The sequence below is a fragment of the Trachypithecus francoisi genome, unplaced genomic scaffold (assembly GCF_009764315.1).
Source record: "Trachypithecus francoisi isolate TF-2019V2 unplaced genomic scaffold, Tfra_2.0 Lachesis_group8, whole genome shotgun sequence".
Classification (NCBI taxonomy): domain Eukaryota; kingdom Metazoa; phylum Chordata; class Mammalia; order Primates; family Cercopithecidae; genus Trachypithecus; species Trachypithecus francoisi.
Window position 1 is genome coordinate 67,849,477 of NW_022681473.1, and position 26,713 is coordinate 67,876,189.

A 26,713-nucleotide genomic window follows, 5' to 3' on the forward strand; every position below is an offset into this window, starting at 1 on the left:
GTTGAAAAGTAAGCCACATTATAGTGGGTTAAGAAAAGAGACCTGTTTAATAAGATCTTATGGTTTGCAGGGTGTAACTTAACTCTTAGCTTGCATGGCTACCTTGCAACTCTTACCATGATTATAATTTGGTAATGACTGTTTATTACCAAAATCTGTTTTGTCAGTCTTACGATCTCTGTTTTAACCTTAATCCTGGGCAGTTATGCCTAAACTCCAAAAGGGTGAGGATTGTAACAAGGCATGTTGGACCTCTTTTCATCATGGCTAAAAATTCAGTTTTCATGTTTCTCTGGGGTCCCCTTGGCCAAGAGCCGTCCATCTAGTCAGTTGGAGGGCTTAGAACTTTATTTTTGGTTTACATATGCCATCTAGTAGGATGCAGTGACAAGAAAAATATCATCACTTCTCTGATACTCTTGCCAAAGATGTGTAATCTGAATTTAATATTATGAAAACATCAGACAAAACCAAATTGAAGGACATTATATAAAACATCTGGCCTATCATCTTCAAAAGTATGATAGTTATAAAATTCAAAGACTGATGAAGTGTTCTAGATAAAAGGAGATAAAAAGACCTGACAACTAAATACAGTGTACATGTGTGTGTGTGTGTTCATATTTGTATTTATGATATTATTGAGGCACTTAAACTTGAATGAGGTCTGCAGATTACATGTAGTAATAAATAAATGTTAATTATTGATTTTGTTGGTAGTATTATAGATATGTAGGTGAGTTTTTTTTTTAAGGTATAACTTACATACCAAAAAATTCACCCTTTTTTTTCACCCCATCATACAACAGTAAAAATTCACCTTTTTGAAGTGTACAAGTCAGTAGTTTTATGTATGTTCACAGAATGTGGAGCCATTGCCACTATCTAATCCCACAACATTTCATCATCCCAAAGAGAAAACCATGCCCATTAGCAGCCACTCCCTATTACTCCCTCCAATGACCCCTGACAATCACTGTCTTCCTGTATAGATTTGCCCATTCTGGACATTTCATATCAATGGAATCATATAATGTGTGGCCTTTTATGTCTGGTTTCTTTGACTTAGCATGTTTTCACACAGTTCATCCATGCTGTAGCAAGAAGTACTTAATTTTTTTACCTAAATAATATTACATTGTATGGATATACCACATTCATTTATCCACTTATCAATTAATGGAAATTTAGGTTGTTCCCATGTTTTAAGTATTATGAATAATGTTGCTATGAACTTTTGTGTACAAGTTGTGTTGTAGGAAAGTTTACATTTTTCCCCAAAGGCTCAGTGATTTGAGTCTATAAAACAAACTGATAGGCCGAGCACGATGGCTCATGCCTGTAATCCCAGCACTTTGGGAGGCCGAGGTGGGTGGATCATGAGGTCAAGAGATCAAGACCATCCTGGCCAACATGGTGGAACCCCGTCCCTACTAAAAATACAAACATTAGCTAGGTGTGGTGGCGTGCGCCTGCAGTCCCAGCTACTGGTGAGGCTGAGGCAGGAGAATCACTTGAACCCAGGAGGCAGAGAGTGCAGTGAGCCAAGATTGCGCCACTGCACTCCTCCTGGTGATAGAGCAAGACTCCATCTCAAAAAAAAAAAAAAAGATGATAGATTGATTAACAAGAAAAAGGGCATACAGGTCTTATTAACGTGTATGGGCATGGCATACAAAATATGAAAAACTCAAATGGCCAGAAGATTGATACTTTTATACCATCTTGAGGTCACACAAAGAATAGGGGCTTGGAGCTTGGCAAAACAGGTTATGGTAGCAAGACAGGTTATAAGAGGGAGAGAAGAGGAAAGGCCTGGCTAGCAAAGGCAGGCTTGTTATATGGATGAAACTTCATGGGTAGCAGCTCTCAGAAAGAACAGATGGTAGCCTTTGGTAAATATTTCTGTCAGACCTTTAAAGGTGTCAGATTCTCAGTTAATCTTCCTAGATCCAGATGAAGGGGTGGAGCATGGTTCAAAGAAAGCCTGTTTGCATCTGTTATTTACTTGACTTTATTTTCTCTACAGATGCACATCTCCTCTAGAAAAGACAGCTTTTTAGCTGTTCTTTGGTTTCTAGTCCCTCTGAATCACTGTCCCAAAATATATGAAAGAAATATATTTGGGGGTGAAATATTTTTAGTTTCCCTCATTGTGGATGTATGTTTTCAGTTTTCTTAGACCTATACTTAGGAGTGGAATTGCTGGGTCATTTAACCTTTTGAGGAACTGCCAGGCTGGTTTTCAAAGTGGCTGCACCATTTACATCCCCACCAGCGACTTCTCCATATCATTGCCATTACTTGTTACTGTTTATCTTTTTAGTATAGCCATCTTGTGGGTATGAAGTAGTTTCTCCCATTGTGACTTTGATTTGCATTTCCTTAATGACTAATGTTAAACATCTTTTCATGTGCTTATTGACACCATTTGTATATCTTCATAGTAGAAATGTCTATTGATATCCTTTGCCTATTTTTAAAATAGCTGTAGTTGTATTTTTCTTATTGAGTTGTAAGACTTCTTTCTATATTCTATATTCTAGATACTAGCCTCTGGATACAGATATGATTTGCAAATATTTTCTTCTGTGACTTTTCTTTTCACTTTTTTTTTAACATCAATTAAATTACACTTATTTAAATATCCTCATCAAAACACATCTTATGAAGCATCTTTTCTGTGATACCCGGATCTGTTCCAGATCCGCTCTGTGCTGCTGTTTTCTGACACCAGTTTCTGCCAGTGCCCTCCAGTGAGGAGCCCCCAACTGGGAATTCTGAGGGTGCATGTGTCTCCCTCGAGGCTTCCTGAAGCAGGGGCACGACACCTCCTCCATGTGCCAGGGGGTGAAGGTCTGAACCGTGTCAGGGGTTGGGGGGAACCCTTGTGTCATTGCTGCTCCCTGCTGCTGTCCAGAGTCCTTTGCAAACTGCTGACCCCTTCCCAAAGTGGCAACAATCTGAGGGTCTGACACCCACAGTGGTGTGTGTGGGACCCCCAAGGTGCCCCATAGTAACTGATGGTTCCTATCCCCATCTCTGGACTTCTGGGCTTCCAGTGCATCCTAAATGTTCCTTTGTCATGACAGTGATGCCACAGGCTCTCAGATGATCTAGGCACTGTTCTTGAAGCCCCATAAGTGAGGCCAGGCCTGTGGAGCAGAGCAGCTGCCCAGGTGACAGCCATGATGGGGCCTCGCAAGCCAGGAAAGGTAGGAAACAGATTCCCCTGAATTGGCCCCTTGATTTCAGCCTAGTGAGACCCATTCTGGACTTCTGACCTCCACAACTGTCATCAGCTTGTGCCATTTTGCGTCACTGCATTTATGGTGACTTGTTACAGCAGCCTTGAGATACCCCCTGTGCCCCAAGTCTGTGGTGTCACTGCTTCAGCCTGGCCCTGCTTCTTCTGGGACTGCTGCAGTAGCCTGGTGAGCCTGACTGGACCCTCAGTGGCTGGCAGACTTTTTATCTGAGAACCTCAGGGGTGCTTGCTCTATGGTGGTCTTGATCTTGGTCCTCAAAGGGATGGACATGTCCATACCTCATGCCTGTCCACACCCTCAGCTCCTCCACCCAGCTCCAGGGAAGCACGAGCGCCCAGCTCAGGGTTGGGTGCTACTCCCTTCCTGCCCCTAGCAGGCCCCCTACAGATGCTGAGTTCTACCATGTGGGACACAGGCAAGCAGACCCTTGCCAGGCTTAGAGCATGGATGGCCTGTCGCATCTTTTCACTTTCTTAGTAGGGTCCTTTGATGCAAAAAAAAAGTTTTCAGTTCTACCAAAGTGCATTTTATCTGTGTGTGTGTGTATGTGTTTTTTTTTTCCTTTTGTTGCTTATGTTTTTGGTATCATAGCTAAAAAACTATTGCCTAATCCAAGGTCGTGAATATTTCTATCTGTGTTTTTGCCTAAGAGTATAGGTCTTACATTTAGGTCTTGGTCAATTTTGAGTTAATTATTTATGTGGTGTGAGGTAGGGGTCTGGCTTCATTCTTTAGTACTTGGATATCTAATTGTCACAAAACCATTTGTTGAAAAGACTGTTCTTTCCTTATTAAGTTGTCTTAACACTCTGACTGAAAATCAACTGGTCATAAATGTGTGAGTTTATCAGCTCTCAATTCTATTCTATTGACTTATATATCTATTCTTATGCTATTACCACATAGCCTTGATTACTGTAGATTTGTAGTAAGTTTTGAAATTGGAGAGTGTATTCCAAGTTTGTTGTTCTTTATTGAGATTGTTTTAGCTACTCTGGGTCCCTTGCATTTTCATATGAATTTTAGGATCAGCTTGTCAATTTCTGCAAAAAGGTAGATGGAACAGGTTTTCACCATGTTGGCCAGGCTGCTGTACTACATCTTCTTACCTAACTTTGAAATAGGGCTTGACACCACATGGGTCATAGCAGCTAGGTGGCATTCTTACTTTTATTGTTTCTGGATAAAGATCAGTCTTAGTAAAAGTAAGAGCTATCAGTGATATAGTTGGTTATAGCTTACTAAAAAGAAAAAAACCTTTCAATTACTTTAGTGTGTACCATTAACTTTGAGAGAGGTATCAGGAAGTAGAAGTCAGATATGAACTGCTTTAAATTGTGGCTCCACCACTTAAAAGTATCTCAGGATCCTTAGGGTGAAGGAGTGGCACATACAATGAAACCTGAAAAATATCCAGAAGTGATTAAGGTAAAGTGGGACTGGGGGAAGAGGAGAAGCTTAAGTAGAAGAAACAGCACATGCAAAGGTCCTGTGGTAGGAAAGAAATGTGAAGAACTGAAAGCCGAACATTGTTGAAACTTAATTAGTGAAGAAGAGAAGGGATATAAATTTTTACTGTTGTATGAAGGGGTGAAAAAAAAAGGGGTGAATTTTATGGTATGTAAGTTATATCTTAAAAAAAAACTCACCTACATAACCACAATACTACCAACAAAATCAATAATTAACATTGATTTATTACTACATGTAATCCACAGACCTCATTCAAGCTGAGATCGCGCCATTGCACTCTGGGTGACAGAGCAAGACTCTGTCTCAAAAATAAATAAATAAAAAATTAATGACTAAAAATAGTTAGCTTGCACAAATGCTATTTTTTCATAATTCTGATAATTTACCAGAATACATCATTCACTTTACATAAGCTCTCTTCCTACTTCCTAGAATGCCTTTCTCCACCACCCCATTTCATTTCATTCCTGCCATCACTTTCTTTGGCTTTTGTGTGCTCCTTTTGTTGGAATCCTTACTCTATGCTTTCATTCCCTTAACCTCTAATTAGAATGTGAACTCCTTGAAGGCAGTGACTGTGTCTTATAATTGTATCCTCAGCTCTTAACACATTACTTGGCACATAAAGAATTAATTAAGTGTGTATCTAGTGATAAATAAACTCTGTAAGATTGGTATCTACAACACCTAGCTTAGTGTCTAGTTTGCAGTTTAACACATAATGGCTGTAATTATTATTCCTACTACTATTATCATTGCTAATAATAATAGTAAATGTTATTTCTCAGAGATATACTTTACTTGGATTAATAAAATTATTTCCCTGGTCATTAATACCTCTTCTTATGTATGTTAGTAGTCACTTTATCCATTTAAGATGATATAGGAAGGATGGAAATGCAAAAGAATACTGATAGGACCTATGGACCTACAGATGATGGACATCATTTTTTTCTGGAGGTGCAATATCATAGTTTGTAATACCAGATGATATGAGCAGCGCAATGACAAGTCTGCCCTGCAGGAATAGTGAGTCAGGTACCCTGCTTAGGTATGTACATTAGGGCACTTGGATAATAACCTTGTTTGTTCAAAACCAGTAAACTACACATACATACTCAGAGTAAATTTGATGATAAATACATAAAAAGAATTAGTAAAAGAAATGAAATAAGAGCTAAAACGTTTTTTTTTTTTTTTGAGACAGGATCTTGCTGTGTTGCCCGGGCTGGAGTGCAGTGGTGCAATCATGGCTCACTGCAGCCTTGACCTCTCAGGCTCAAGCGATCTTTTGCCTCAGCCTCTGAAGTAGCTGGGACTACAGGCACATGCCACTACCATGCCCTGCTGATTTTTTTTTTTTTTTAAGTTTTTGTAGAGACAGGGTATTACTGTGTTACTCTGGCTGATCTCAAACTCCTAAGTTCAAGCGATCTTCCAACCTTGGCCTCCCAGAGTGCTGGGATTACAGGTGTGAGCCTCTGTACCTAATCTAAGAGCTGAAAATCTTAATCATTTTGATGTCTTATTTTGATTTGCATAATAATTGCTGCTCCATGATATTCAAGCCTGTTATCTTTCTTTGTTTCTTATAGCTACTGGATGAACTCCCAATGATATACAGCTGTTGCATATTTGTGTACTGCATGTAAGTACTTTTAAAATTTCATTGTTTGATATATTTAAAAGTTTATATTTACCTCATAGTGGATTAATATAACTGATACATTTATGTTACTAGAATATTATAATAGTGTAGAAGATTATACATTTTAAATAGAGTATAATTTCTGGGAAGTTATAATAATGTTGTTTATTAACTTTTGTGATCTCAAAACCCTGTAGCCAATTTAGATAGAATCTAAATAGCTTAAATTGCATAATTTGCCTTTCCCAAGTGAATAATGTATACAAATTTAGATAAAGATTTTCATATTATGCCATAAAAGTTTTCAGATAAAGTTTCTGTATTCTACAATATAGTTTAACAAGAAGCTTACCAGAAAAGTGAGGTACACTTCTAGTTGTATAGTGATCATGTCAACTTAATCTCCTTTTTGTTTGAAGTTATCTTTTAAATAGACGCTTGTTTTCTTATTCTAAGGTAGACTAAATGCTCTCAAGAATATACTTATTTTGATTGATTATTTACAAATATGGAAACAGTTTACAGGCCATTCCCAATCCAAAAGTTCTCTTACTGTATTATATTCTGTTTACTTTATTATCAAGTTAATTTGCATTTTCTGAATGTCAGGGAAAAAAATCAATCTTGTAAGATAAAAATGATTATGATAGTAACATTAATAAATGCTAATATTTATCTACTTTGTACTGTGCTAGGCAGTGTATAATGCCATCTCTAATTCTCAACAACTATGCAAGATAAATGGGTATTGTCCCCATTTTATAGACAAGGAAGTAAAGCACAGAGAAATGTAGTAACTTGTCTATGGACAAAAATAGAGCTTGATTTAAAAGCATACCAGCCAGACCACTGTCCAGATAAACAGTCTCTAAGGAACACTGAAATATCCCTGGAAATATATCATGATGGAGAAAATTACAATGATCATAATTCCTCTCAAGGAGAGGTTGGAAGAACACTTCGATAGGCTGCCTGGGTATGTGGAAGAAGTGTAGAAGTGGGACCCTTCCTGTACTGCATGATCAAATAATGTGCCTTCTAAGGAGGGTGGTTGAGGTTAGCTATAGGTCTTCTATTTGAGTAAGTTAGGGTATGCAGGTTTGGGCTCTAGCTAAGTCACTGGGAACATGAGAGGAAAGCCTCCTTTACCCATTATCCTGCAGCATCAGCCTTCTCTAAATGTTGGACAAGTATGTTAAGAATATGTGTTCGGAGGGGGAAATATTACTAGCTTATGTGGGGACCCACATGCCTGAGTCAGGCCCTAGTAACAAGGCTTTTGAGGGCAGCAGCAGCCCAGTTAGAGCAGCCACTGCAAAGATGCTGGCTGCAGCAGGGGAGGCAGAGCTGGTGGGGGCAGGGAACAGGTGGGAACCCCGTCCCCTACTGAGTTGGTGGGGCAGGAGCCCCACACTCCTGGGCATAGCTGCAGCTGCCCAGCCACAGCTCTGGACCTGGGCATCCCTGCACTCTTGGAGTTCCAGGAAGCCCCTTGCCCCTGCAGGCTTGAAAGTGCCTGCTCCCACTGCCTAGCCTCTCTCCGCTCCCAGCACCCACTCCAAGACAGAGCAAAGCTGTGACCGAGCCCAGGTGCTATCGTAACCTGGCAAGGTGTGCATGTGCTTGGGGTGGTGCTGACATGCCAGCCCCCTGCCACCTCAGCCCCCTCTGGACTTCGGGCACCAACAAGCATGGGAGGGAGGCCGAGGCGGGGAACGAGGGCAGCTTGGCATGGGCCTGCAGGCACCCCTCTGCAAGAACAGCCTGGGCAATTGGGCCATACATTGATGGCAGCAGGAGGCAGACAGGCTCCTGGGCAGCAAGGGGCAGTCCCCAGTGAAGCTATGCCTTCAAGCCGGGGACAGCCTGAAGCCTGGGGGCCAGGCTGTCAGTTACAGGTGGAGTCTGTGGCCCACAGTGATAACTTATAGTGCTTTTTCCAAGCCCTCCCATGGCCGTCCATGGATCAGTCAGAACTCACTTCCTCCCTTCTAAGCCCATAAAAACCCCAGACCCAGCCAGACTCACGCAGATGACTGGAGAATCCACCTGCAGATAGGAGCTACCCACTCTGGGTCTCCTCTCCACTGAGAGCTGGACGTTCGTTGGGATGACCTGCCTGCAGATAGGAGCTACCCACTTTGAGTCTCCCAAGAACTGTTCTGTCACTCAATAAAGCTCCTCTCCACCTGGCTTACCCTTCAGTTGTCCACATACCTCATTCTTCCTGGATGCAGGACAAGAACTTAGGACCTGCCAAATGGTGGACTGAAAGAGATGTAACACAAACAGGGCTGAAACATATCCCTCTCCCACACTTGCCATGTTGCAGGCGATGAGAAGGAGAGAAGAGCTGTGGCCCTTCGGAGAGCCCAGACCTAGGGCCTCTGGGAGCCAGGGCTGTGACACCCTTTTTGGGGCTTGGTGGTTTCTGGCATCTCCAAGTTTCCAGGCACCAAGCATTCCCCTTGTCCAGATGTGGGTGCCCACAGTGGAAGATGCTTACGGTGTATCTGATCAAACCACAGGCTTGCATGGAGACAGTGCCTTTGCTGGCTTCTGAACCTGCCCGCCCTGCTACAACAGCCAATGTGCCTGGCTGTGCACAGTGATCAGACCCCAAGCTTGCCCATTCACACACCTCTCACTGCTCCATGCCTGGCTTCCCCTTAGCAGGCATGGGATCCAGGCTGTTAGCATGAGCCAAGTGCAGCCTGCCAGACCGAGTGGGCAGAATGAGCCCAGTGGGCCAGAACAAAACTCTGGCAAAGGTGCCACCAGCCACAGAGGTTTCCAGCTAGAAAAGCAACACCCTAAGGATCCTGAGACACTTTTAAGTGGTGGAGCCACAATTTAAAGCAGTTCATATCTGACTTCTACTTCCTGATACCTCTCTCAAAGTTAATGGTACACACTAAAGTAATTGAAAGGGTTTTTTTATTTTTAGTTAGCTATAACCAACTATATCACTGTTGGCTCTTACCTTTACTAAGACTGATCTTTATCCAGAAACAATCAAAGTAAGAATGTCCATCTAGCTGCTATGACCCATGTGGCATCAAGCCCTATTTCAAAATTAGGTACGAAGATATAGAACAGCAACCTGGCCAACATGGTGAAAACCTGTCTCTAGTAAAACTACAAAAAATTAACCAGGCGTGGTGATGTGTGTCTGTAGTCCCAGCTACTTGAGAGGCTGAGGTGGGAGAATCGCTTGAACCCAGGAGGCAGAGGCTGCAGTGAGCTGAGATGGCACCACTACACTCTAGCTTGGGTGACAGAGTGAGACCCTGTCCCCCCATAAAAAAAAGATGTAGAACGGGGATCAGAAAACTTTTTCTGTAAAGGGCCAGATGGTAAATATTTTAGGCTTTGTGGGACAGGAGTCTCTGTTGCAGCTCTTCAACTCTGCTGCTGTAGCTTGGAAGCTGCCACATATAATATATAAATAAATGAATATGACTCATTTGTTCCAGTAAAATTTTATTTTAAAAACAGGTTTAGCTGGGCACAGTGCTCACACATGTAATCCCAACACTTTTGGAGGCCAAGGTGGGAGGATCGCTTGAGCCCAGGAGTTCAAGATAAGCCTAGGCAACATAGGGAGACCTCGTCTCTACAAAAATTAAAAAATTACCCAGGCATGGTAGTGTATTGCCTATAATCCCAGCTACCTGGGAGGCTGAGGTGGGAGAATCACTTGGGCCCAGGAGGTTGAGGCTGCAGTGAACCATGATTGTGCCACTGCTCTTCAGCCTGGGCAACAGAGGGAGACCCTGTCTCAAGAAAAACAAAAAACAATACCAAACTAACAAAAAAACAGGCTCAGGCCAAGAGATTGGCTCTTGATCCATAGTTTATCACCTTGTTCTAAAAAAATAAGGTAAACTCCTTTAATAACATATTTTAAAAACTATTCTGATGTTTATATATCTTTAGGAGAAGATATTCTTGAGCTAGCAATTATGACTATATTGAATCAGATAACCATCATATAATAGGTACAAAGAACTCTTAAGTATTAGTGCTAAGAGCCGGGCACAGTTGCTCACATCTGTAATACCAGCACTTTGGAAGGCCAAGGCAGGAGTATTGCTTGAGCCCAGGAGTTCAAGACCAGCCTGGGCAGTATAGTGAGACCCTTGTCACTACAAAAAAATTTAAACAATTAGCTCACATGATGGTGCACACCTGTGGTCCCAGTTACACAGGAGGCTAAGGCAGGAGGATTGCCTGAGCCCCAGGAGGTTGAGGTTGCAATGAGCTATGATTGTGTCACCACTGCCCTCTTGCCTAGGGGATAGAGCAAGACCCTGTCTCAAAAAAAAAAAAAAAAAAAAAAAAGGAAGGAAGGAAAGAAAGAAAAAACAGTGTTAATGCTAGGGAACAGCAGATATTACTTAGAAGATAAGGATACTGATACTGTAGTTCAATTTCCAGCTCTGATATTTAGTAACTGAATGAGCTTAAATAAGTCACTTAATCTTTGTTCCTTCATTTGTAAAAGCGGAGGTTATAGTACTTATAAATTCCCCATGAAGATTAAAATAAATGATTTAATTGTTTATAAAACAAACTTATTGGCAAAGCTTTTGTTTCTCAAAAAGCATGTCTCTTGATTCTAATCTTTCCTCGGCAATCTTCTGCAGTATCTATTTATGCTCATATTCCCCCATTCAGAAAGACCCTGCTGTAGTACGCTTTATGTGACACATAGAAGGAAATGAAAGGGGTGAAATAATTTTTAATCCACTGTATTGACACATAGTTTACATGGAATTAAATGCACCCAGTTTAAGTGTATGGTTTGATGAGTCTTGACAAATGTATACTCCTATGTACCCATTACCCTTATGGCAAGAAAGAGAAACAGAACATTTCTATCTCTTTAGAACATTCTTTTCTGACCCATTACAGTGAATACTGACCCCTACCCTGGCCTCCAGACCACCACTGATCTCCTTTCTATAATTATAGATTAGTTTGTCTGCTCTGGAATTTTATATAAAAGAAATTATACCATATGTACTCTTTTGTAACTGGCTTCTTTTATTCAGTGTAATATTTTTTGAGGGCACTAATTTGCCAATTACTTCTGATGAATACATTAATCTATGTTGTTACATATATCATTAGTAGTAGTCCATTTTATACTGTTTACCAATGTTGAACATTAAGGTTGTTGCCAGTTTGGGGCTACTATGAATAAAAGGATTATGTACACCTGTTAACAAGTCTTTGTATGGATATATGACTTCATTTCTCTTGGTTATCTAACTAGAAGTGGAATTTCTGTGTTGTATGGTAAGTATATGTTTTACTTTATAGGAAACTGCCAAACTGTTTTTCAATTTAGTTGCACCTTATTATGGTTCTACTGGCAATATATGAAAATTCCATTTGCTCCATATCCTTGCCAAGACTTGGTATTATCAGTCTTTTTTATTTTGGTCATTCTAGTGAGTATGATATACTATCTCTGTGGTGTTTTAATTTGTATTGTCTTAGTGACTAATGATGTGCATCTTTTTATATTCTAATTGTCCATTTGTATATGTTATATTGAGAACTTTTTCCTTTTTTTTTTTTTTTTTTTTTTTTAAGATGGAGTCTCGCTCTGTTGCCATTCTGGAGTGCAGTGGCATGATCTCAGTTCACTGTAAGCTCCACCTCCTGGGTTCAAGTGATTCTTTTGCCTCAGCCTCCCAGGTAGCTGGGACAACACCCCCAGCTAATTTTTGTATTTTTAGTAGAGACGGGGTTTCACCATGTTGGCCAGGATGGTGTCAATCTCTTGACCTCGTGATCGGCCTGCCTCAGCCTCCCAAAGTGCTGGGATTACAGGCATGAGCCACTGCACCCAGCCCCCATTTTTATAAACTAGCTTTTTTTCTTTTTGAATTGTAAGAGTTCTTTATGTATTTTGGGTTCAAGTACTGTCAGATATTTGTGTTTTAAGTATTTTTTCCAGTCTGTGAATTGTCTTTTCAATTAATGTCTCTTGGAGAACAGAAGTTTTAAATTGTTATGAAATCCAATTTATTTTTTAAATGTTTATGAATAGTGTTTTTGTGTCCTAATAGATCTTTGCCTTCCCAGGATCAAAGATATTTTGTTTGTTTGTTTATTTTTTCTAGAAGTTTTATAACTTTATTTTACATTTAGGTCCATGATACATTTTGAGTTAGTTTTGTCAAAGATGATGTTTTTTTTTTACCAGTATCTGGTTGTTCCAGAACCATCTTTGAGATTATTCTTTCTGCATTAAATTATCTTGACATTTTTCTCGATTCTGTTTTATTGATCACTGTGTGTATCCTCATACTGTGTAGTTACTGTAGCTTTATTGTAAATCTTGAAGTCAGTTACTGAGTAAGTCCTCCAATTTTGTTCTTTTTCAGTGTAGCTTTGGAAATTTTAGGCCCTTTGCATTTCCACATAAATTTTGGAGTCAGCTTGTCAATTTTTATAAAATAGTCTGCTGGAAGATTGACTGTAATTTCTTCGACTCTATAGACCAGTTTGAGGAAAGTTAATATCTTAACAATACTAAGTCTCCCAAACCATGAATGTGGTATATTTCTCCATTTATTTAGGTTCCTTTAATTTATCTCAGTGACGTTTTGTGATTTTAAGTGAACAGATCTTTGTGAAATTTAACCCTCTGTTTTTCATGGGTAGGATGCTATTTTCAATAGTATTGCTTTTTTTCTTTTTTGACATGAGGTCTGGCTCTCACCCAGGCTGGAGTGCATTGGCACGATCTTGGCTCACTGCAACCTCCTCATCTCAGGCTCAAGTCATCCTCCTACCTAGCCTCCCCAGTAGCTGGGACTACAAGTGTGCTCCACCATGCCCGGCTAATTTTTGAATTTTTGTGGAGACGGGATTTCGCCATGTTGCCCAGGTTGGTCTCAAACTCCTGACCTCAAGCAATCTTCCCGCCTCAGTCTCCCAAAGTGCTGGAATTACAGGCGTGAGCCACCGCACCCGGCCTCTAATGATTTTTAAATCTGTCTTGCCTTCTGTGTGCTTGTTCATTTGTGAAACATGTACTGGAAAACCTCCTTTATTTTAGGCATGATCCTAGACTCTGTATATACAGAGTCAAGGAACTCATTGTCTGAGGAAGGGGACAGATAAGACAGTGACTATATGTAATAAAGTGAAATAACCATGGTAATAAATACAAGCCAGGCCTCATAAAGACCTTGGTTTCTTAATAGATAACTTGCTTTAGAATTTGGAATAATAGAGTTTAAAAGTAAAAACTAATATTTCACCTAATATTTTCATCATTATCCAAGTCGCAAAATTTAAAGGTAAAAGAGATATTAGAAAGTGCCTCTTCTAACCACCTTTCCTTACAAACAAGAAAATAAGAGTTGATCCAATTCCCACAGCCAATAGCAAACTGAGAGAACACTCTTGCTGCCTATACCAAGTCATAGTCCTCAAAGGTTGGATTGGATACTCACTGATGGCCAATTGTCTGTTCATATTTGGATATTTACCGGATACCTCCTATGTGTTAAGCATTATCTTTGTGCTAGATATATGAAAAAAATAAAATTTATTCCTGCACACAAGGAATTCTCAGGCTAGTTGAGGAGATGGATAAGGAAAGACACAATTATGATAGACTGGTATTTTCTCCAATAATGTTCCTTAGGAATCATTAGTTGCAAGATACAGAAACCGGTTCAAGCTAGCTTGAATTAGGAGAGATTATTTATTTATTGTAAGGATATGAGGCAATTATATCCTTATTTATTATATCCTTAGTTATTGTAAGGATGTGAGGAAATTATATGGGACCCAATAGCAGGAAGTATAGCCCCACCTTACTAGAACTGGAAGGGCAGGTTCTTCCCCCTTCCCTCTTTTTGCCATTCCTTCCTCTCCACATGGCTTTACCTCTTTGTGTCTGCTATATTTTTCTTTCCCTGCAGATTGAGATATATATCTATTCAAACCTTCTGCTCATTCATCTACTTCTTCATTCAATTTGGCTGCCCCCAAATATCAGCCTCAGACCTTGAGTCCATATGACTTTGACTCTCTATACTTTTTTTTTTTTTGGAGACAGGGTCTTGCTCTGTCATCCAGACCCTCTATCTCCCAGACTCAAGCTCTCCTCCCACCTTAGCCTCCCGAGTAGCTGGGACTACAGGTATGCACCACCATGCCCACTAATTATTTTATTTTTTGTAGAGACAGGGTCTCAATTTGTTGCCCAGGCTGGTCTCGAACTCTTGCGCTCAAGGGATCCTCCTGCACTGGCCTATGGAAGTGCTAGGATTACAGGCATGGGTCACCGCACCCAGCTGACTCTCTATACTGAATTGATTCAGTTTCTCCCTCCCAAACTCCAGACTTTCAGGCGAGAGCCTTTCATTGTCCCAGCTTAAGTCATGTGTCTACTCCTAGTCCTTCCAGCCTCTTAGAGGATAATAGGCAGTGCAGGTTTTCTAAGACTACGAGTGGAAAGAAATGATGGGTATCACTCGATCATCGAGAGATACAGGCAAGTGGTAAAGCAGCATTCTATTTATGTTCCTACTTATATATTCTTTTAAAAGTTTCTTTCTCTTTTTTTCAAGGTTTGAATGTTTCAAGATCAAGAACTCAGTAAACTACCATCTGCTTTTTACCTTAGTTCTATTCAGTTTAATAGTAACCACAGTAAGTCATATTTTGTTTCTAACAGATTAAGCATGTAAATTCACCATTTATAGAGTTTGGCATATTTTACTTCCAGTATTTGCTTTATGTTGTCAAACTGAAATCTTTCTACACAAAACGAGAATATCACACTGACAAATATTGCTCCCTTGTTCCCTGTTCAAATGTTACTTCTCACTGTAGTTGAAATACTTTTAAAACTCTGTTTAGTTTTTAAAGGGGAAAAGAAAAAAGCAAATATTAGCAGCAATAGGGAAAAATTAATTTTTCTCATAGATGGACATATTAGCTCCTATTTGTTAAAAATGAGAGATTGGCTCTGCTCCATTGGTCCTAATGTGACTGTTTTAATGGTTAACTTTTCCCTAATAAGTTGAGATAGCTAGTCACTTCTAATCCTACATTAATGCTTTTTTTCCTCAAGTAAATTGCATTTTATATTATGAAAATATTTATTTCAAAAAACATTTATTGAAAACTTACCATGTCAGGCACTAGAAATACAGAAATGATTAAAAAGCAGTTGCTATCTGTGAGGAGCTCATTCTATTAGAGATTTTAGGCATGTACACAAATAATTGCATCAAAAGATAATAACTGTAATAATAGGGGTAAAAACTACTTCTATGGTGATGAGATAAAGGAGGTTCAATCAAGCCTTCATGCATGGGTCAAGGAAAGCTTTCAAGAGGAGGCACCTGAACTAGAATTTAACTGATGATTAGGAGCTCATCAGGCCCCTGGGCAAGAGTGTGGTGAAGCATTTGTAGATAGCACTATTGTTTGTTCATAGGCAGAGAACTTTGAAACAACATAGTGAACTACCATTTTCAATCACTTACTATATGCCAGATATTGTAACCATGTACTTTATCTTTATTGTCTCATTAAATCAACACCACTGGTAGAATTGGGCAAGATTTAATATGGCTGGAACATATAGTAATTGAAGAGCAGTGAATGAGTCTAGTGAATTAGACAGATGTCAGATTATAAATACCCTTGTATGCTTTGTTTAAGAGTTCAAATTTTTATCCTCGAAGTAGTGTGGAGCAGTTAGGCATGGTGGCTCACTCCTGTAATCCCAGCACTTTGGGAGGCCGAGGCTGGTGGATCACCTTGAGGTCAGGAGTTCATGACCAGCCTGGCCAATATGGTGAAACCCTGTCTCTACTAAAAATGGAAAAATTAGCCGGGCATGGTGGCATGCCCCTGTAATCCCACCTACTCAGGAGGCTGAGGTGGGAGAATTGCTTGAACCCGGGAGGCGGGGGCTTCTGTGAGCTGAGATCGTGCCACTCCACTCCAGCCTGGGCGACAGAGTGAGACTCTGTCTCAAAAAAAAAAAAAAAAAAAAAGAAAAGAAAAAGGTAGTGTGGAGCCAATTACTAGTTTAAAGGGAAGATGTAATCAGATATGTGTTTTAGAAAGATTGCTCTGGTTATGGAGGCTGGATTACAGGAGTATGAGGCTAGACCCAGGGACTTTTGTATTTGCTTTAGTAAGATATGAGACTCAGGTGAAAGTAATATAGCTGTGGGGTTGAAAAGAAATGGTCATAAATAACGAACTGCAGGATATGTGACCCACGTCATAGTAGAGGGGGTGAAAGTAGAGTAAAAATGAGTTGTCTAGAATGACTCCTGGCCTGGTTGTCAGGATAGATAGTATGTCTTTAATCAAAACAGGAAACTTGGAGGATGAACAGCTTTTGCAGGATATATAATGAGTAGGTTTGCACCATGGGGTAGGGGTAGAGATAAATTCAATATGAAATGTGTTAAGATTGAGGTGCCTGACATTAATGACATCTGAGGCTTAACAGTTAGGCTGGACTAAAGATGTAGATTTGAGAATTGTCAGGGTATAGATAGTACAAAAATGTGAGAATAGATGACCTGAAAAAGTAGCCTGGGCCGTTAAGATGACTAAAGGGGCCAGGCACAGTGGCACACACCTGAAATCCCAGCACTTTGGGAGGCCACGATAGGAGGACTGCTTGAGCCCAGAAGTTCAAGACCAGCTGGGCAACATAGTGAGACTTTGTCTTTACAAAACACTTTTTTTAAATTAGTTGGATGTGGTGGCATGCACCTGTAGTCCCAGCTACTCAGGAAGCTGAGGTGAGAGGATCGCTTCAGCCCAGGAGTTGAAGGCTTCAGTGAGCCATGATTGTGCCACTGCACTCTGGCCTGGATGACAGAGTGAGACCCTGTCTAAAAACAGACAAAGACTAGAAGTACAACCTAATGAAATACTTACATTTGAGGACTAGGTGGAAGAAATGGAGCTAGCAAAAGAGACTGAGAACAAGCAATCAGGGATATAAGAAAGCTCAGAGAGCCTGATGTCATGGAGTACAAAGATTTCTAGAAGCAAAAAGTGGAAGAAGAGTTGCCTCTGAAAGGATGAGTACAATGAAGATTGAGAGCTAATAGAAATTTTCAGTTGGAAGACCAGGTAACCTTAATGAGGATGCTGTCAGTAGTAAATTGATGGAGGCAGAAGCTAGATTTCAGTTAGTTGAGATGTTGAATAGGAGGCTGAAAGGGCACATATACACTATTTACTCGTTTCCACATTACTTTGCCTAAACTACTGTATTAGTCCATTCTCATGCTGCTATAAAGAAATACCCAAGACTGGATAATTTATAAAGGAAAGAAGTTTAATTGACTCACAGTTCTGCATGGCTGGGGAGACCTCCGGAAACTTAACAATCATCATGGAAGGTGAAGCAAACACATCCTTCTTCGCATGGTGGCAGGAGAAAGAAGTGCAGAGTGAAGGGGGAAGAAGCTCCTTATAAAATCATCAGATCTCATGAGAACTCACTCACTATGATGAGAACAGCATAGGGCATGGGAGAACCACCCCCATGATTTGTTCACCTCCCACAAAGTCCCTTCCCCAACACGCAGGGATTACAATTCAGATTACAATTCAAGATGAGATTTTCGGTGGGCATACAGCCAAACCATATCAACTACATATTGGTTAATCATGAAAGAATTGTAGAATTTCAGAGGTGAAATGAAGTCTTGTTATGATATGAAAGAAGAGAATCAAGTCTAGAGATTGTCAGTGACTTGCCTGGCCAATCAAGTTTACATAGAGAATTGGTGAGAGAGAGAGACTTTGAAGTCAGATTTAAGTTTGGATCCAGGTTACTTAAAAACTTTGGGATCTTGCAAATTACTTAATCTCTATAAGCCTTAGTTCCCTTTATCTGTTAAATGAAGAAAATAGTATATATTTTATGTTAGTTGTGAAAATCAATACCTAACACATAGGAAGGACTCCATAATTATTTGCTTTAAAAAATGTCTTTAAGGCTGGGCACGGTGACTCACACCTGTAATCCCAGCACTTTGGGAGGCCGAGGTGGGTGGATCACGAGGTCAGGAGATCGAGACCATCCTGGCTAACATGGTGAAACCCTGTCTCAACTAAAAATACAAAAAAATTAGCCACGCGTGGTGGCAGGCGCCTGTAGTCCTAACTGCTGGGAAGGCTGAGGCAGGAGGATGGTGTGAACCCGGGAAGCCGAGGTTGCAGTGAGCCAAGATGATGCCACTGCACTCCAGCCTGGGCGACAGAGCAAGACTCCGTCTCAAAACAAACAAACAAACAAAAAATGTCTTTAAGAGGCATGAGGCATGTCCTTTTGCATTTCTTTTATTAGTCACAATGGGAATCTGATAGCATTACCTATATAAATGGAAATTAGTATTCTGAAATAAGAAATTTCAGAGATTAAAAGCATTCTCCCTTACTGGGTTTAGAGTTACAGATATATAATATCTCATACACATCATACTTTTAAAACTCACAATGCTTAAAGGAAATAATCTGGGGTTTTTTTTGTTTGTTTGTTTGTACTGAGGGTAGAAACTTCTTCCAGAAGAAAGAAATTTTGTAGCCAAATAATAAAATTATATAAAATTTTATGGGATTGCTACATTAAATGAGGATATAGAAATATCTAAATCCAGTACTTAGTATCAAAGATATCATAGTCTTGTAGGGAGAAAAAACAAACTATTAAATGCCCCAAAGTTTATACATGAAGAGTAATGGTAGAAAGGAGGGTGACTGGTTGCTTCTGCTGTATAGAGAAAGGATCAGAAAAGGCTTCAAGAAGGAGGTATAGTTTGAGTTGAATCCTAAAAGATGATTAATAAGTAGAGGAGGATTTCTGAACAAAGTAAAAGAGCAGCATGTTTAAAAATACAGAAGCGTGAAACTAGCACATTTTAGGAAGCACAGTTCTTTCTGGAGACTTGGATGAGGAGGAGATAAGAAGACAATAGTGAGACCAAACAGAAAGGCTAAGAAATTTGAACTGTGTCTTGCAAGTGATGAGAGTCATGGCAGGGTTATGACTTGAATTTTGATTCCCCTGTACCATATCATTTAACAATTATGCTCCTGTAGGGCAATACATACATGTTAAATCTTAACTAGGCATTGAGAGTAATCATCCACATGACATTGGAACCTACAACTAGGGTTTGTGTAACTGCGAATGCATCTAGAAAGGTGAGTTAGAGATTTCTGGAAGCATAAGAAAGCACAAGAAATTTGTTTTAAATGTCTTCACTTACTGAGCACCTACTGTATGCTAGACACTTTCAGGTATTTTAGCTTATCATTCCTCACCACTATTATTGTTCATTATCCAGAAGAGGAAAGATACGTCTTTTAGTTAAATAACTTGTCCAAGGCATGTAGCAAGTAAGTGGCAGAGGCTGAAATTTACTCCTATCTCTAAGTCCGGTGTTCTCTCTGTTGTAGAACAGATCTGCTACGGGGATTGTCAACATAACTTCTTCACTCCTCATGAGTATCCATGTATCCTTATCCCTCCTTGATACTGATGCAGAGTTTGGAGTGGTCCACAACCGATCTAAAACATTCTGCTCACCATAACAGGGCTAGCACTAAGGAAATCCTCCTGTAGCTCCCAGCCTTCCTGTGGCATGCCACTTGATCTGATTGCTTTTACATGGCTGGATTCAAATCCGAGTAAGATGGGGGAAGCAGAAGAGGTTTGGGATTCGCAGAGTAGTTGGAATTGGTTTTTCTTCCCTTCATAATGTACTTCATTCACATGTGTTTTTCTAATATTTTGCAGGTCTACCTTAAGGTAAAAGAGCCGATATTCCATCAGGTAATTTTTTGTAAATTATTACACATTAGATTGTTTAACGATACATGGCTGCTTTGTGATTTCCTTGTCTAAGAAATGATATGCAGATAAAAAAATTTTTTAATGAAGTGGTAGATGTTCTAAGGAAGTTCAGTGTTTAAGAGAGGTTGCAAACTCAAATGCTTACAGGAGGTAAGTGTAGGTAACAGGAATATACCTGGGATAGCCAATGTGCAGGTCCAGCTGGCTGTTGGTATTCAGTAATACAGGTGCAACATTGCCATTATAAGCAGAAAGAACCAGAAAGCATTATGCACATACACATAAGTCTTTTTATGACATCTAGAAAAGACAGACTGAAAATTCCTTGAACACTTTCCCCCTAATATATTTTAATGCATTTTTGACATGGGAGGTGATGTACATTGAAGGAAGCAGACACAGGAAACGTTATTTTAGGAAATGGTGATTTAACTGCATGCCATTATGAAACCAGAGTGAAATAAAGAAGCAGGCCTTTGAGTGCTGCCACATGCCTGGTACTATGCTCACTACTACACAGACTTCTAATCTCACCAACAGTCCAACTAATTGGGAATTATTATATACATTTCAAGGAAAATGAGCTCAGAAATATTAAATAATTGCCCTAAGGTGACACAGTTATTAAGGGGGAGAACCAGGATTATAACCTAGATTTGTCTGACTCCTTTTCAACATTCTTTTAACAAACTAGCAAACAAAAATGAATAAACACGCTTTTCAGAAGTGCCACAGTTTTAAAATATTTTGTGCTTATATAAACATTTACTAATGTTCTTGTAACTTTTACAATTCAAGCTATACAATAATCATCTAACTGGAACCTGGCTTTTGAAATATATTCTATAACCACATTATTATGCCTTGCTTTTCTCCAGGTCAGTTGCAGGTGGATGAACTAAAATAAATGCTACAGAAAAGACATCCTCATGGCCAGGCGTGGTGGCTCACACCTGTAATCCCAGCACTTTGGGAGGCCGAGGTGGGTGGATCAGTTGAGGTCAGGAGTTCAAGACCAGCCGGGCCAACATGGTGAAACCCCATCTCTACTAAAAATACAAAAATTAGCCAGGCATGGTGGTGTGCACCTGTAATCCCAACTACTTGGGAGGCTGAGGCAGGAGAATTACTTGAACCCAGGAGGCAGAGGTTGCAGTGAGCCGAGATCGTACCACTGCACTCCAACCTGGGTAACAGAATGAGACTCTGTCTCAAAAAAAAAAGACATCCTCACTTTCTTGTTTACTGTAATTTGAAATTATGCCATTATGTAATTACTCTTTTATTTAGAAAGTTTTATTAACAGTATAAAAAACAAAGTTGGCCAGACACAGCAGCCTATAATCTCAGTCCTTTGGGAGGCTGAGGTGGGAGGATTGCTTGAAGCCAGGAGTTCGAGACTAACCTGGGCAACATAGCAAAAAAAAAAAAAAAAGTAATCAGGCATGGTGGGACATGCCTATATTCCTAGTTACTTGGGAAGCTGAGGCGGGAGGATCCCTTGAGCCCAGGAGTTTAAACCTGCAGTGAACTATGATTGTGCCACTGCACTCCAGCCCAGACAACATCTCTTTTAAAATAATAATAAATAAATGAAGTTAATCTGTATAAATACCTTAGTTTTTATAAACTTCTTGTTCGCCTTTACTAAGAAAGAAAAATAATGACCACAAAAATATAAAATTTGGAAATTCTGGGTTAATTTTTACAAGTTTTATGACCATCTATTTTTCATTTTGTGTTTTAGAACTATTTGACACTATGTAATAAAAAACAACTCTTAATAAGTAACTACCCCTAGTGCAATATCCATGTGTTTTTCCACTAATAAAGATTTTCTTCTCTATGTATAGCAGTAATATTTACTGATAAGAAGAGAAGCAGGATGAAAGCTAGGTCTATCCATACCCACTGTGGCTTGTGTCGTAGGCCTAGAGATTAAAAATCAGGATAGAGAAATGAAGAAATAAGGAAATGCTAGGGTGAAGCGAATAAGTAATCCAAAGGTAAAAGACATTCATTCATTCAACAGATGTCTACTGTCTGCCTTCTCTGTACCAAATTCTGAGCTGGAATTTGCAGACAGGCAGCAAAGCAAAGACTTTATGATCTACATACAGTCAAGCAGACCTGGATTTAAAATCTAGTCTCCTCCACTTACTAACTGTACACCCTGGACAAGTTAGTTAACCTCTCTGAGCTTTGGTTTCCTCATTATTCAACAATCTCCTCACCTTTTTTTTTTTTTTTTTTTGAAATAGAGCCTTGCCCTGTCACTCAGGCTGGAGTGCAGTGGCTCCATCACAGCTCACTACAGCCTTGACCTCCTGGGCTCACGCAGTCGTCCCACCTCAGCCTCCCAAGTAGCAGGGATTACAGGCACACACCACTACAACAGGCTGTTTTGCATCTTTTGTAGAGATGGGTTTTACCATGTTGCCCGGCAGGTCTCAAAACTCCTGAGCTCAAGCAATCTGCTCGCCTCAGCTCCCGCCTTAGTGAAGCTCAGGCAGGGTTACAGGTGTGAGCCACTGTGCCCAGCCTGAACAAACCCTTTTTAAGTGCCTTCAATGTTCCAGGCACTGTACTAGGCACAAGAGATACATACACTAGTGAATAAAATAACAAGCCCTGCCCTCAAGGAACTTACACCCTCTCTCTATAATAACCTCCTAAGTTTGAGGATTGAATGAAATAATGCATATAAAACCCTTGTCACATAGTAAACAATAAATGTTAACTAACATTAGTATACACAGGCATATAAGATATGGCCACTAATCTCAAGAAGATCATTATCTAATCAGTAATATAGACTTGTAAAAAATAATTGCAGTATATAAGTCTTGTGATAAATATGTAAAAGCAGTGGTAATATAGACAAGGGTATGCTCTGTCTACTTAGATGACTCATAGAGGGGCTTCAAGGAGAGTCTTGAAGATGAACAAGATGTCACAGGTAGAGAAGTAGAGAAAGGCTATTCCATCTATAGAGAAGCCTGTGTTAAGGCAGCAATCCCCAACCTTTTTAGCACCAGAGACCGATTTTGTGGAAGACAGTTTTTCCACAGACAGCCAGGGAATGGTTTTGGGATTCTACCTCATCATCAAGCATTAGATTCTTATAAGGAGCACACGACCTAGATCCCTTGTGTGTGCAGTTCACAATAGTGTTTGTGTTCCTATGAGAATCTAATGCCACTGCTGATTTGATAAGAGGCAGAGCTCGGGTAATAATGCTCACTTGCCTGCAGCTCACCTCCTGCTGTGCAGTCCAGTTCCTAAAAGGCTGCAGACCGGTACCAGTCTGGGGGATGGGGACCCCTGTGTTAAGGTACAGAAGTGTGAATTGGTAACTCTTGCACATGAAACAGGAGTACAAGTTCACCCAGGGATTTGTGGTAGCGTGCTGAGGTGTTTACAAAATCACTGACTGCATCTCAACATTCCTATTTTCCTATAACATTTATTTTATTCAACTATATTGCAGGGATTAAACTTTTTTTGTTTTTGTTTTTTGATACGGAATCTCACTCTGTCACCCAGGCTGGAGTGCAGTGGCACAATCTCAGCTCACTGGAACCTCCATCTCCCGGGTTCGTTATTCTCATGCCTCAGCCTCCCAGGTAGCTGGGACTACAGGTGTACACCATCACGCCTGGCTAATTTTTGTATTTTTAGTAGAAACGGGGTATCGCCATGTTGGCCAGGCTGGTCTTGAACTCCTGACCTAAAGTGATCTGCCCACCTCAGCCTCCCAAAGTGCTGGGATTAAAGGCGTGAGCCACCACTCCTGACCTAATTTTTGTATTTTCAGTAGAGACAGGGTTTTTTCATGTTGGCCAGGCTGCTCTCAAACTTCCGACCTCAAGTGATCCGCCCACCTTGGCAACCCAAAGTGCTGGGATTACAGGCATGTGCCATCGTGCCCAGCTGGGATTAAACTTTTTAAAGTTAAAACAAATATAAATATGTTATAGAATTGAGTACAATGACCACATGAATTTTTAGGATGAAATAAGAAACTTCAAAGAAGGTTGTGTTTTCAGTGTGCCTCTCCCATCTCTGTCCATCAAGAATAAGTCATTCTTCCTTTGCTATTAGGAGTATTTTGTAGAAAAGTTTTAAAAGCATTGGTATACTGTAAATATTTGGTATGGCTGGCCCTAGCTGCAGGAGATGGGTTTGGATTACTGATGAGGGGTTAGGTCATGAGGAGCCCTTTATACTATGCTTAAAATTGTAAGCAGTCAGGAGCCATTAAAGGGTTTTAAGCTGCAGTATGACCAGATGAGATTCTCATTTTAGAAAGATCATTGAAAGGCTACCTAGGGTCTGGAGGAAGGAAGTAAAAGGCCAAGGAAAGAGACAAGTTTGATTTCTGTTGCTCTAGTCCATTGAGAAAGGATTTAAAAAAAAAAAAAGTGCTATAGGATGATATGTTATATCTATACACTATAGATATAACAAGTAAATTTATATAGTATACATACTTGCTAGAAGGTGATAACTGCTATAAAAAAGAAAAACCATGTTAGGGTAGGGTGATGTCCTTCCACTTGCCCCTCCTTCACTCTTTCCAGTCACAGTGAGTCTTGCTTTATATTTCAAACACAACAAGCATGTTTCCACTTTAGGACTTTAGCACTCACTATTACCACTGCCTAGGATACTAGTACCCCAGCTATCTACATGGTTTATATCCTCACTCATTCAGGTCTCTGCTTAAATGTTAACTTAGCAGAGAGGACTTAGCTAACAACGCTATCTAAAATTACAGCCCATCCTTCTCTGTGTTATCCTGATTTAACTTGTATTAGTTGCTTTAGTAGAGAGAAAACACTAATAATACTTTTATAGCCTTTGGAGTCTGGAGACTGAAAACAACTATTAAATATAGATAAAATTTCACTATAAAAATATACATATTGTTAGATAAAAATTATATAGGACCAGAAAAGTCTATATTCTATCATCTTTTTTACTTAAAAAAAAAACAACTCTATAAGTTGAGAAATCAAACTTACATAGCTGAACATGCTGCCAGCCAGATAAAATCAGTTTCTATATAGTCGGAAGGAGAGAATGAATACTGGGTAGGCCACTAGCAATGGGGAGCATCAAAAGTAGGGGTAAGTGTGCTCTGGAGAGAAGAAAGTTAATTTGAAAAAGTCCCATGCTGTTGCCAAGGCATAGGTTCTTTCCTAATCCATCATTTCGTATGCTCAACAAATCCCTGGGAAATTCATTCCCATTGACTCCTATATGCTGACAGTTCTATTTCTTCAGCTCTGATTTTTCTTCTAAACTATAGACCTAGGTATCCAATTTCTGCTAGATGTCTCTACTTAGCTATCTCACTGGCACATCAAACTCTGAACATATATGCAGAAGTGAACTCACCATTTTTCTCCCTAGTCTTTCTTCTCTTCATATATTCTCTAATCCAATAATTAATTTTGCCATGCATCTAACTGTCCATGCCATAAACCAGGCCATCATCCTTTTCTTTCCCCCTCTCTAACTTCCATTCAAATTAATGATTAGTCTGAACCCTAAATCTCTAATCTGTTCACTTCTCTGCATCTCCCCTATATTACCCTAGTTCAGGTCTCCATCTCTCACTTAGATTACTGCAACACGTTATCATTGGTCTCTTTCCTGTCAGTCTCACCTCCCTCTCATTCTCCACTCAGCACAACAGGGACATCTTTCTAATACATGAGTCTGACCATGTTATCTATTGGTGAAACCTTCATTGACTTTCCATTATTTTTCCTTTTGTTTGTTTGTTTGTTTTGTTTTATTTTGTTTTGAGATGGAGTCTTGCTCTTGTTGCCCAGGCTGGAGTGCAATAGCACGATCTTGGCTCACTGCAACCTCTGCCTTTCGGGTTCAAGCAGTTCTCCTGCCTCAGCCTCCCAAGTAACTGGGATTACTGGCACCCACCACCACGCACAGCTAATTTTTTGCATTTTTTAGTAAAGATGGGGTTTCACCATGTTGGCCAGGCTGGTCTGGAACTCCTAACCTCAGGTAATCCACCCACCTCAGCCTCCCAAAGTGCTGGGATTACAGGTGTGAGCCACCCCGCCCAGCCTTTTTTTTTTTTTCCCCCTGAGACAGAGTCTTGCTCTGTCACCCAGGCTGGAGTACAGTGGTGCAATCTTAGCTCACTGCAACCTCCGCCTCCTGGGTTCAAGCAATTCTTGTGCCTCAGCCTCCCAAGTAGCTGGGATTACAAGCATCTGCCACCACACCTGGCTAATTTTTGCAGTTTTAGTAGAGATGGGGTTTCACCATGTTGGCCAGGCTGGTCTCGAACTCCTGACCTCAAGTGATCCGCCTGCCTCAGCATCCTAAAGTGCTGGGATTACAGGCGTGAGCCACCACACCCAGCCTCTGTTACTGTTATATAAAGTCCAGCCCCTTAACATGACTTGA

At 40.2% G+C, this 26,713-nt stretch overlaps 1 protein-coding gene across 4 annotated transcripts in view; it reads left to right on the top strand.

Moving 5' to 3' along the window:
• ACER3 (alkaline ceramidase 3) overlaps positions 1-26,713 on the top strand; it is a 151,527-nt gene that overhangs the window by 90,484 nt on the left and 34,330 nt on the right. For all 4 annotated transcript variants that reach the window (XM_033207795.1, XM_033207798.1, XM_033207796.1 and 1 more), the window contains exons 4-6: positions 6,338-6,390; positions 14,994-15,075; positions 20,213-20,248. In XM_033207795.1, the coding sequence (XP_033063686.1) occupies positions 6,338-6,390; positions 14,994-15,075; positions 20,213-20,248 (171 nt within the window). The remainder of the gene's footprint in view (positions 1-6,337; positions 6,391-14,993; positions 15,076-20,212; positions 20,249-26,713) is intronic.